This window comes from Cucurbita pepo, chromosome LG09 (genome assembly GCF_002806865.2).
Source record: "Cucurbita pepo subsp. pepo cultivar mu-cu-16 chromosome LG09, ASM280686v2, whole genome shotgun sequence".
NCBI lineage: Eukaryota > Viridiplantae > Streptophyta > Magnoliopsida > Cucurbitales > Cucurbitaceae > Cucurbita > Cucurbita pepo.
In genome coordinates this window covers 3523442-3536427 of record NC_036646.1, presented here as the reverse complement: position 1 = coordinate 3536427, position 12986 = coordinate 3523442, and the positions used below count along the sequence as shown (strand labels likewise).

The following is a 12986-nucleotide window of genomic DNA, read 5'->3' as shown; positions in this document are numbered from 1 at the left end:
CTTGAATAGATTGAGAAATCGTGTTTAAAGAAGGAATGGGAAGAGATTTCTCTAAATTACATTAAGAATATTGTATTCCCGGTCTCCATCCCCGTCTTATCCCATCTCGGTCTTTTTACATATAAAAAATAAATATATTTATTTATTTTACTATTATACTTTCATGATGTTACAACCATCCTTTTATTTCAGCTTTTATAAATTTGAATTTTTAGAATATTTTTTGGTACATTATTATATTATATTTTTGTTTTCATTTTTAAATAAAAATATAAAATTTTCTTTGAATGAACCATTTTAAAAAAGATAAAAACATGGTAAACAATTTTTTACAGGGATCGGGTTCCCTGCACATTTCTCGTGGAGTATCCTACCAAAAATAAATGAAAATTTTTCGAGACATGAAGACTTTCTTGTTTCCGTCTCATGAATATCTCTAATGATGGTAATGATATTAATGATAGCTGCATAGTGATTTGACCACGATTTTGATACAAACTTGGAACTTCTCTAACGGTGATAAATGCATTAACTATGGATATGATGCCAAAAATAGACCAAATTTATATCATCTCAACATCGATCCTTCCATCTTGTAACGATTAGTTAGATAAAAGAGCCTTATTCAAATGGATAATCAAATATTTATTTCAAACTTAGGAGAAGTTTGAATTATATATGAAATCTCTAAAAAAATAACTTAGCATAAGATGAAAATTTAAAGGCTCAACCTCGTGAAGATAGTGAAGATGGGTAAATCTGTAAGCATTAATAACTCTTCTTATAGTTTAAACTTTACCCATTTTGACTATCTTCACGATGGGTAAAGTTTGAAGAGTTATTAATGCTTACAACACTGAACCATAATGAAATGGACACTTAATTTGATATAAGATAACCAAAGAAGAAGCTATTGCATTCATGTTCATAAATTAATTGGACACCAATAAGCACTACAAAACTGTACAAAAGAAAAGATGATAGAAGCATATAGAAACTAGGATTCTAGCTTAAAACATTGAATTTTTCATACAAATGGAATGTTACATGGCCTTTTGAATTGCTATAATTTCTTAGGTATACAACTTTTTTTTTACCTTTTCCAAATGTGTCTAAGCAGTCTGAGTGGGTTAGCAGTTGAAATTTTGCTTCACCCCTGCAAGAGTTAAATAGGAAATAAATTGGCATCCTCATGCCACTGCATCAGCCTGTTTTCTAGTCAATCTTGCATATAACCCATCCTTTACGAGAAGCTCATTGTGCGTGCCCATCTGTGATATAATAATCGACCGAACAAGTTAATCAATACGACAATTTAGTCGATAACTTACGCCCAATTTCCTAGTCATTTTGTTTTTTGTTTTCTAGTTTTAAAACTTTAAGCTTATAAATACTACTTCCACATACAGTTTTCGTGCTTTTTCACCAACTTTTTAAAAAAGTTTCAAAAACCATATCAAATTTGAAAACTAAAACAAGTAGTTTCTAAAAACTTCATTTTTTATTCTTCAAAATTTAGCTTAGGATGCAAATGTAAAGCTTGTTAGATGAACACGATTCTCCACAATGGTATGATATTGTCCACTTTGAGCATAAGCTCTCATGACTTTGCTTTGGGCTTCCCCAAAAGGCCTCACACCAATGGAGAGAGTATTCTTTCACCAATGGAGAGAGTATTCTTTGATTATAAACCTATGAACATTCCCTAAATTAGCCGATGTGGGACTTTCATCCTCCAACAAAGCTTATTAAGAATCAGGTGGAAGTAAGCATAATTGCCAAAACATAGAGAACCTAAGAACAAAATGGTTATAGAAAGGGACTTCAAAGATTCTAAGGTTAATGTAGATGTGTTTGAGCAATAGGTTGGTTAAATAAAAGAAAAGTATCAGGTTATCATGGGTTTATCGATCTCTTAAGTGGGGTAATGGGTGGTTGGTTGGCTTCAGTTTTCAAAAGAAAATGAACATAGTAGAAAAGTAAGCAAGCTATAATTTCCATGAATACTGTCAAAAGCTTAAACTTAATAGGGAGCAGAATAACCTCTACTATCTGACCGCCATCCATAACCACTATCCTGTCAGCAGCTTGAATAGTTGAAAGCCTGTAAAAGTGCAAATGTCGAACTATTAACCCACAAGAAACATATGCAATGGAGGCCATATTAGAGAGCTTACCTGTGCGCAATAATTAAGACAGTTCTCTTCATCTTCAAGTCATTTCTTACAGCACGAAGAACACCCTGAGTAACATCACAAGCAACATGTAAGCAATAACATGTTTAGAATGACTTTTTAAGTGCTTAAAATACTTTTTAAATCGTTCAAAATCTTTTATTAAGCACTTAAAAAATTGTTCCAAGTCGGCTTTAAAGTTTATAAGAGAAAGGAGAAAAGGTGCTGAGAACATTCTCGAGAGGAGGGGAAACTTATAAACTTTGCATGGCTATCAGGTGATGGTAGCAGTAAATTAAGCAAGCAACAAAAGGAAGAAGGACACATGTAGCCAAATGAAAGGAAAAGAGAAAATTAACAGACTAAAGGGAAATAATACTATGGATAGCATGTATTTTAACAGTGTGGGTGACTGTTTTTACAAACCATTAGAATCCTGTTAAACATTCCTGCCTGTTTCACCTGATTGTGAGCTTAGCACAAATTTTCACCTTAATTTTACACGCACAGTCGTACAATTATTCCTTTTTCCATGAATATATAGTAATATAGCCAGCACTCGAGCCTATATGTGAAATCTTTCAACCTCAATTTGATTATCTAAGTCTTTTCCATCTATTTCATTCCATTTTTGTTTCCTTTTGGGAGGGGGAAGGCCGACATCAAGAGCTTTGTCAAAGTATTTACCTTAACATTGTGTTCACTCTCAGCATCCAATGCGCTAGTGGCCTCATCAAGAATCAAAAGAGCTGGATCCCTAAGAATAGCTCGTGCAATGGCTATCCGCTGCTTTTGTCCCCCACTAAGCAAATCATCATCAACAAGCGTTTGATAACCATTGGGCAGCGATAGGATGAAGTCATGAGCATAAGCCTGCTTGGCTGCCCATTCCACATCCTCCTGTCCTACGTCTCTGTGACATCCATACTTAATGTTTGAACTAACATCCATGCGGAAAAGTTTAGGTTCCTGTTCAAAACTATCGCATCAGAAGGGACATGAAACAACACTTAACTTTAAATCAAGTCGGACGTAGTTAACGGACCTGTCCTACATATCCGATCCTTTCTCTCCACCATACAATGTCCAATTCTTTAAGAGGGTAACCGTCAATTAAAACCTGCAAATAGGAAATATTATCCAAAATGAGAGAAGACATAAGAGCATGCAAAATATTCTTTGCATTATTTCCACAAACATAGATAAGTTTCGTGGATTCCAATTCATGAGTTGCACACATCAATAGTATGACAAATAAGGAGAGAGGAGCAGGAAGCGGATCATGGAAGCATTCATAGCAATAACTCTTGCAGGTCATGTATACTTTGGCCATTGGATAACTACTTTTTTCTTTGATCCATTACTAAAATATTTTATTCTAAACCCACACACATTGCTTCAAGAAAACACAAATTACAGTCGCATTTTTATATTCACTAAAAGGGGTATAACAAGCTAAACACATTACCTGCCCATTCGTTGGCTCATAAAGTCGGAGTAAAAGGTTTACCAGCGTGCTTTTACCACTGCCACTTAGACCAACCTTGCAAAAAAGAAAGCATCAACTTAGTGGTCACTGCAGAACCCATAACCAGGCATGTAAATAGCGAGAAAATACTTACTATTGCTACAACTTCATTGGGATGCACTGAAAGGTTTACATGTTGCAGTACAGAGACCTATTGAAGTATTTGAATCAACAATCATCTCGAGAATAGGCAAGAAAAGCATCCAAAAGTTGAATGATAACAATATTACAATAATAATGATAATCATCATCGTAATAATGTGATGCAGCCAGCTCAGCAAAATAAATTAAGAAGAATTCATCATCACAAGATGTGAAAGCTTAAGCATGCAGCTTGATATTGCAATGCAGAGTAACTCTCAACAAGTCTCTTGCGGAAAGGAGAAAGAAAATAACTAGTAGATATAATGCTGCTTCAAGGCCTAATTAGTCGAGTAATATCTTCCAGTTTAGGCTAACCTATAATGGCGCGCTCCTCATACTGCTAGGAATATGAACTTGGTAAAATGTCAACATAGTCAATTCCAGGTATATATATTGAGTTGACATTCAGCGTTATGGCTTTAAGCATTATAAAGTTAGCCATAACAACACTTACGAAGCCCAAACAATCTTAAAAAAAGAATCTTCGTGAGAAACTACATGAGACTATGAATTCTCTTGATATTACCCATCACTTGCCGGTGAAAACAGATATTCTCATTGATCTTAGCCAAAAGGCTGAGAAAGGTATAATGTGATATTACTCTCACACATGGAATAAAAGTTATCACCCGATTTCGTGGGCAATGTAAGGTGAAGGATACACTACAAATAAGAAATACAATGCCAAGCCATCCTATTTTTAAGACTTCAGAAATGAACAAAATTATTGCATATTCTGTGGTAGATTATTGTAGGTACTACATAAAAAAACCAGAGTGTTGAAAGAAGTAGTGAGTAGATCTTACAACTAAAAAGAAATTTACCGTTGGCCGTGAGGGATAACGGAAAGAGACATCCAAAAACTCAAAGCGTCCTGTCAGTTTCTGCAACTTTATTCCTGCAAGTGTTTATCATGTCAATAAAAATTCAACATAAGATTTCGTGCACCTGAGTTCTATGTGATTTCATTTTACTGCTTCCTACATTATGATAAATGAACAGCTCAAAAACCTTCAGAGATTTAAACAATGAAGACAACAAGTTCAAGGTAACAAAGTACTCCTCACTTTAAAGTGCTTTCTACGTTAAAACAGATCATAGAAGAAAAAGATAAATAGAAAAAACAAGAACAAGAACAAAAGACCAAAGCAAAAAGATAAGCAGCATTCCCAGCATTAAAAGTTACGTAAAACTGGTTTTTCAAGTCTGGAGCAGCAACAGCCACGCGAAGTATTTTACACAACTAAATTAAAGTAATTTGATGTAAAACAATATTTGAACATTGGTGGGGGAGAGAATACTAATGATGCCTCGGTCAATCAAGAATTGCTCGAGGGGTTTTCTGTCTTAAACTAAAGTCCAAAACTAAGACTCCACAACACAAAAGATACGGTAAAAACACATTTTTAGCCTGTCCTATACTGCCATGTAATATTTGTAATGATTTAGTTCTCCATACTTTTAGAAATGCAACTAAGTTCTTGACATTAATAAATGATAGTCAATAAGTCAGCTAACCTTCAATTATTATGATTATTACTGATGAATAATAACCTCGATTATTAGTTTTTTTATTTATTTTGGAACATATGTATTTCCTTTTATATATTGGACTTATCAATTCAAATTGCAAATTTTATATTACTTCAAAAATTCTGATGTTAATGACTTAACCATTATACTTCTAAAATTCAAAGACTAAAATTATTGCAAAAGGGGGCCGAGGAACAAAATTGATGACCCACCATCTCCATCACAATTCAGTTAGTAGCTTACCTTGTGATGCAAATTGGTCGCTAGGCAAGAGATCCATCAATTGGAAGACCTTTTCACTTGCCCCAACAGATTGCATCAATGAGGATAAATTGTCCCCTACCCACCACGTTGAATAAATTAACCATTCACTATACAATATAAACTTTGTAAGTTGTTCAGCTGTTATACGACCAGATAGAATAAACATTCCTCCTAATAGCACGGCAATGACCTAGAAATGAAAAAGATCTAATGTTAAAATACAAGTAAGAAAACAACTGGGGGNACAATCTACCTAGACCTCAGCTTCAGTATAAGTGCTCTTAATATTTCAAATATTGTTTTTTTTTTTCCCCATTTTATACTTTGTATAGATTTAGCTTTTCAAAAATTAAATAAATTGCATTGGTGTTCATTAAGCAGTGGCTGCAATTCTTGTCAGTATGTTATCATTTTAACACCATGTTTCTATCTTCATTCTAATCTATGAGTATTTTACAATAAAAGATTCTGATATGAACACGATCAAAATGATAACCATATTGAAATAAGAAATAAACAGAAATTGAGAAAGAAATCCAAGATCCATCCCGTACTCTCCTAGTTCCATGTATTTGGTGTGTTTGTTTATGATTTTTGATATTTTCCTTAATTGTATTTATTTGCTGGAATTATACTGTAATAATGTGCGAGTTTTCTTCCGTTTATGTTTTAGGGTTTTTCCACTTAAGATAGGTCTCTTGTCACCATTGTGAAGAAGAGAAATAGACAAGTATTCTTGTCATATTTTATTGATATTTGGCATAGAGTATTTACCAACTGCTTTCCTACCGCTCATATGGTAAACTCCTTACACTTAACGAACTGTACTTTCCTCCAACAAACTCAAGGGAGATATTTCACCCAAATCACTTGAGGCAAAATTGTGAATTTCTGATCTCGCGGCTTACACAATAGTCTTTCCAATAGTGTAACCTCGGGACCCATTCTCAATGTTTCTCAGATGTAATACACAGAACCATCTACCAGACATGTTCCCATCCCTTCAACCAGGGTTTTCAGGTTTCACCACTAATGACCAGCCAACATTCCGCACTATTCATACCTTTTCAACATATCATATGGGTTTGGTCATTTTTAACCCAGCCCATCAAACTTGGGGTTTTCAACATTCAGTCTTACATATCTTCCTCCAATCAGCTTTGATTTAACACCACCAACTCATGTCAAACATCTCCGCACTTCACCTCCAATGCATGATCCTCTTCCAATGTTGCAGGCAGGAAGATTTTGATATTTGGTAATTTCGACCAATTTTATGGCTTTTAAATTCATAGCCTTTGCTTTTATTGAATTCATGGTTACCAAAACATTATTCATTGCCATCAACAAACAACATGTCTCCAACTTTGTGGCTAGCCCCGAATCTGTGCCCAAGAACAATTGCTCTAATACTAATTTTCTAGGAACCAAATTAATATCATATTGCAATAAGAAAAAGGTTACACACTGGAAAATTTTGAGAGCTCTCTCCTGATCTCCCAATTCCAAGTTAGTTGGAATCTTTACCCAATACTTTATCTTTTAAGTTCAACATATCTCCTAACTCACACTACTAATAACTGCCTTACTCTTCAGATTATGCTTCCCGCTTGATAAACTCTAACCAACTAAACCATACAATCACCCCACATACTAACTAACCCCACCTTAAACTAATTAAATCTTTAATGTATAAGATTGCTGACTGGAAAACTCAGACATCAAACTGGAACTAACCTACTTCATCTCCAGATGGAATACGGGTACTAACTAAGTTTGAAAAGCGTGAGATAAAAGAAAGATCCCTAACAATTGATACCTATTGGTAGTTTTTTACAGTCTTCATTTAGCAAGTCTTTTTTTTTTTTTTTTATTTTAAAAATACATCATAAACAAATAGAAATTTTTTCCTTCAGCACTTGCACAGAAAAATATACATACAATTATTACCAAGCTACCAATAAAAACGACTTCCAAGGTTTACGTCTTTCCTCTGACAATATAGCTGTAGCCCAATGTTTATTAGAAAATAGATGAAACATGAACAAATTGTCATCGAGCTAAATGAAAAGGCTTATAACTTAGTTAGAAATTTAAGGAAAATAAAAGGGAATATTCATTTTGCAATTGTACGAAGTAACAAAAAAGAACTAAACCTGAGTCGCATGATAAAGAAAATTGAAGCTAAAGTTCCAGAGGCCATATCCTGCACTCTGTCTTAAGCTCACATCAGCTAATCTTTCCAACCACATCTCGTACCTAGGAATTAAGGAATAGGCAATCAGTCTGAAAAACTACACACTGTTTGATTCAGAATGATTAACATATATTAAAAAGAAATCTATATTTACTTCAGATATTATTGATAAATAAAAATAGAATGTACTTGCAACACTACTCTACCTTCCAAGTTCCTCCTTCTCAGTCCCATAAACACGAACTGTTCTGATCAAAGACAATGTTTCTTGTGCAACCTATAGTGGAAATTAGAATTTCTTTTATTCAAAATTTGGAACAAAACATCATAAAAAATGTACAGAAAAGTATTATCATACGTCATTGGAAGAAGCAGTGACATCTTGGACAATCTTTGCTGCCTTCTTCTGATATCTATGATGAACAATATGCATCAAGATTACTTGTAAAAAATAGCTAAAAAAATCACACAGATATAAGGATAACCTCATGAAGGCAAGAAGATGTTAACAAACATGCATATCGATCATAATGTGCCCAACACAAAGAAAAAAGTGTCTACTGGAATAAAATGGCACTTCTTTGGTTATTTCACTAGTTAACAGGTTCTCGAGTCTAAAAAGGATGCAGAAATAAGATCATGAAGCAAGCTAAACTCCAGGTTGTATGATATTGCTTGAAAGAACAGTCCAACTATGAGTAAAATTAATTGACTCAGTTAAGTCCCTTCAAATTTTTCTGTAAAACATTGTTTGTTTCAAATTTTTCTGTAAAACATTATTTCTTTTCCCCTTCCCATGCTTACAACTTAAAAAAAAAAAAAAGGAATTCTTTGAGGGAAACAAATTATTTTAATATACAGTCAATTACAAGATTGGGAAGGAAAAAATATTGAGGTGTCTCGACACTTACCGGCCATACACTAGCATAATTGCTCCTAAAGTGGAGCATATGATCAGTGTGCATAAACCTAGAGGCTTCGACAAAATAAGCAAATAGATCAAAGCACCACCCCCCTAGGAAAAAGAGAGAAGTGTCAGAATAAGAATTAGTAGCCTTGCAAGGGATCAGTTATTGGTTCACAAAAGAAAACCTGGAGAATGTTGCGTAGTATCAAATTAAGATCATTTCCAATGACTCTCGACACTTGCTGACAATCAGCTCCAAGCCTACTTGTAAGATCACCGACAGTTTCACTGTCAAAAAACGATATATCCTACAAGCATAAGGATTCCCAAATAAATTATCTTGAGAGAGAGAGAGAGAGAGAGATTTGAAGCAACTTGATGAATTGCGCCAGTTGGAAAAGAAAGTTATAGAAGTTGGCTTCTTAATGATTCCAAACCTGTAGAAGAAGAGCAGAATAAAGTGTTTCTCTTGTTCTCTTGACCTGCAGATTATAAGAGACCTCAGTCATTTTGAAAGTCACACTATATCATGTCGAAGAGAACTAAAGAAAATATTCGCATTTTACCCGCACAGCATCTGACTGCTCACTTTGGTTCAAAAGCAAATAAAAAGTAATTCACATATCATGAGGTCTGTTTTATAGCATGTCAGCCCGTGTACGAAATCCTCAGAACGTATAATAAGATATCAGGATAACATAAAATGGAACCCTCATTCGTTCAGCTATGTTCTATGCAGTAGAGACACTAACAGGCTTAAACATGGTTTTTTTCTCTGAAAAAATATGAGATGCAACTCACCAGGATCATGTTCGCAACTCCAAAACAGTAACCCCGAACACCACTGAAGTTCAAAACAACAAATAATCAGGTCAATTCATCAGCATTTCTGTTGCAGTATTCCATAAAAACTGTCACTTTGCAACAAATGGAGGAAAACTCGTAGCTTAATATGAAAATTTTAATCTGGTAAAGGCAAATGATGTGAATAAAATTACACATTTAACAAGTTTAGTTTCAAAATCATTAGCATAGAGTTAGCATCAATGCTAGAGAAGGGATCTTTGGCCATACAAGATTTTGACCTGCATATTCCTGACGTGATACATAGGAGCATCAAGACTTGCACATTCCTGCGAAATACTGAGATTTTTCCGCTCTCAGCAGAAAAAATTGTCGCTGTTAAGAAGTGTGGTATGGAGATCTCCGAAAGCTGATAGATAAATGTTCAAGAGTCAGAAAACATTACAAATGCAGCTTGAGACTTAATCATAATCCGTCAAGATGAATCTATAGTTTTATCAATTGTATTGAAATGATGAACATCACGGGATGTCAGCCAAGATCAAGCGATTTAACCAAAATTTCTAAAGTAAATGTTGATTCAATGCAGAAAAATATTGTGATACAAGAATAAAACTCCATTAGAGTACCTTCCACATAAATTATTATACTAACTTAAATTTTTCAGAACTCATAATCAGATGCTGAAACTCAGATTCTAGACAAATGCCATGAAACACAACATTAAAGGCTAAAATGGAGAGACAAAGAAAGAGAGAGAGAGAGAGAGAGAGAGAGAGAGAGAGACCGCTGCAATGACCAACACAGAAAATGCAGTAAAGATTATCCAACGGTCTCTAGCAACCAAGTCCCACATCTTGCCAAGAGCACGCGTCACAGTCACTGGCTCAACCGAAAGTCTAACTTCATCTTCATCGGATAAGCTCCACCAACTTCCACCAGGCAAAATCGAACGTACATGGCCAATCAATCCCCGAAGCTTATGTAAAATATCAAATTCAACTTCGCCATGGCCTGCTTCTCGCTCCTCCGAAGAACTCGGGACAGAGATTCCATATCCGTTAATCGCCGACTTCGGAGGAGGTAACAGGAACCGACAATTGATTGAGAAATGGTTCGAGCGAAGAATCTTACTGTTGATGAAAGGAAATCCTCGCGAACGAATTCTAGCTGCATGTTGCTTGCGATATAGCGAAAGATGGGGCCGAGGAACTTGTAGATTGCAAATGAAGGTCGACATGAATGGAAATCAATGGCTTTGGATTAAATCAATTAGGAGCTCAGATTTGTTATCTGAAGAATCATGGACGACTAGAAATGGCCGCTGCACTGTAACAGCACAAAGACCAAAATGCTCACTCCTCGCCGCGCCTATAGAATCCTTGTCGACGGAAAATTTTTTATATTTAATAAATAAATAATAATAATAATAATAACGATATTCAAGAGACGACGTGTCGTCTACAATGATCAATCTTTCTCCATCTTGTATTGCTGGGATATTGAGACTTCCGCGTGGCGCCAAATTTGTAGTAAAAGACGAAAATACCCTCCTGAAATTCAAATATCTTTGTGGACTGTGGGTGGTATTTAGGTCTTTTGGGACTTGTCAGCCATGAAAAATATCTTGCTTGCCCTGAACCGTCTGTTGGAATCCGATATCTCAGTTGTTGACGTTGTTCTTGTTCCTCTTCACAGCGTGCTTCTTCTTCGATTATGGCGGTGGTTCTTGGAAATTGGGCTTTGTTGCTGGATGTAACGTCGCCTCGGATTGTATTGGCAGATCGAAAGGCTCGTCCATTGGCGCTTGACGTTGTTTTGAGCTTACACAAGAGAGACGTTAACGCGTATTATGCTGCGATTGACGGTAAAAGTTTCGAATCAGATGGTGAGTCAAGGAGCCGAAGAATCGTGGCTCGTGGAAAATCGAATTCGAAGAAGAACGGTGGCGTTGAGTTCGAGAGCGATGAAGAGGAAAACTGGGACGGTAATGGATTCGATGAAGAGGAGAAGTTTGATTGGGAGAAAGAAATGCGGAAGAGAGTGAAGGATATAGAGGAGAGGAAGGAATTGGAGAAGAAGGCGGAAGAATTACAGAGTAAAATTGAGGAAGAAGGGAGCGAGGACGGAGAGGAAACCGAGGAAGAGAAGAGGATGAGAGTGAGAAAGGAGCTTGAAAAGGTCAGTTATCTGATTATTTCATTTGCAGTTTCAATCGGTTGTTGATTATCCGTTAATTTACTGTTCTTCCATTTCCTTGCGCTCTTTATCCAATCATTCTCTCTGCCTTCCTATGCTGAAAATCTATATCGTTCGCTTGATGAACATTCGTGTTTCTGTAAGATGCAAAAATTGATGGCGATTAGGTGCTTTTTCCTTTCTGATTACGGCTGAATAGGTGGCTAAGGAACAGGCGGAACGAAGAGAAACGGCTCAGTTGATGTTTGATTTAGGTCAGAAGGCGTACGGCAGAGGCATGTACAGGCGAGCCATCGAGTTCTTAGAAGGCGCGCTTACAATAATTCCCGGATCTACTTTATTCGGTGGTGAGGTCAGTTTACTGCTCCAATGGAGTTTCAATTTAAGCTTCTATTTAGAGCTATGAACCTCATTGTTGTGTGAATCACAAATTTTCCCTCTGGTTTTCAGATCCAAATATGGCTTGCTATGGCTTATGAAGCAAATAACCGCCATGGAGATTGCATTGCTTTGTACCGGCAATTGGAGAAGACGCACCCCAGTGTCAGCATCAGGCGACAGGCGGCGGATCTTCGATATATCTTACAAGCACCAAAAATCAAGATATCACAGGAGGAAATGGTAACAATACCTCTAATCGGTTCTGAGTACGACAGGTGATCAACTGATCTCTCTCTCTTTTGTGTCCAACAAATATTTTCTGATCATTGTTTGGCCTAGTTTCAAGTACCTTGGAGCCTCATTGTTCTATAATTTCTGCTTTTGCATGACTTAGAACTTACCTTTTTGCATAATGTTTGTTATCATCACATCCTTTAGCTTTGATTATGCATTTGGGCTACCAAGATGTCTGCCTGCAATTTCACTTTGAATTTTCCCCATCATTTTTTAACTTCTTGTTAGAGAAACTTGGTTAATGTCATCTGAAAGCCCCTAAAAGCCTTCTGTAGCATATATTGTCTTTCTCAAGCTTTCTTTTTTCGGGATTCCCTTCAAGGTTTTTAAAACGCGTCTGGTAGGAAGAGGTTTCCACACCCTTATAAAGAATGTTTTGTTCCCCTCTCCAACTGATATGTGATCTCACAATCCACCCCCTTCGGGGCCCAACATCCTCGTTAGCACTCGTTTCCCTCTCCAATCGACGTGGAATCTCACAATCCACCTCCCTTTGAGGCCCAGCGTCCTTGTTGACAGTCGTTTCCCTCTCCAATCGATGTGGGATCTCACAATCCACCA

At 36.1% G+C, this 12986-nt stretch overlaps 2 protein-coding genes across 3 annotated transcripts in view; one reads left to right on the top strand and one right to left on the bottom strand.

Annotated features, from left to right (window-relative positions):
* Positions 1–895: 895 nt before the first annotated feature.
* LOC111801637 (ABC transporter B family member 26, chloroplastic) lies at positions 896–10951 on the bottom strand. Of its 2 annotated transcripts, XM_023685695.1 has the most exons (18): positions 10339–10951; positions 9833–9960; positions 9549–9591; positions 9185–9229; positions 8933–9055; positions 8752–8855; positions 8199–8253; positions 8047–8117; positions 7800–7902; positions 5623–5833; positions 4671–4744; positions 3797–3853; positions 3643–3717; positions 3220–3294; positions 2862–3143; positions 2178–2242; positions 2044–2104; positions 896–1271 (listed from the first exon to the last, which is right to left on the bottom strand). In XM_023685695.1, exons 1-18 carry the CDS (start codon positions 10789–10791, stop codon positions 1191–1193), a joined length of 2106 nt encoding a protein of 701 aa, XP_023541463.1. In that variant the 5' UTR covers positions 10792–10951; the 3' UTR covers positions 896–1190. The 2 variants fall into 2 exon arrangements, with proteins under 2 accessions (XP_023541463.1, XP_023541464.1); XM_023685696.1 differs by lacking the exon at positions 10339–10951 and having other exon boundaries at positions 9822–9960.
* Positions 10952–11178: 227 nt separating this feature from the next.
* LOC111801638 overlaps positions 11179–12986 on the top strand; it is a 3024-nt gene continuing 1216 nt past the window's right edge. Inside the window, exons 1-3 of the mRNA XM_023685697.1 lie at positions 11179–11732; positions 11950–12102; positions 12201–12406. Of these exons, the coding sequence (XP_023541465.1) occupies positions 11268–11732; positions 11950–12102; positions 12201–12406 (824 nt within the window). The 5' untranslated portion in view covers positions 11179–11267. The remainder of the gene's footprint in view (positions 11733–11949; positions 12103–12200; positions 12407–12986) is intronic.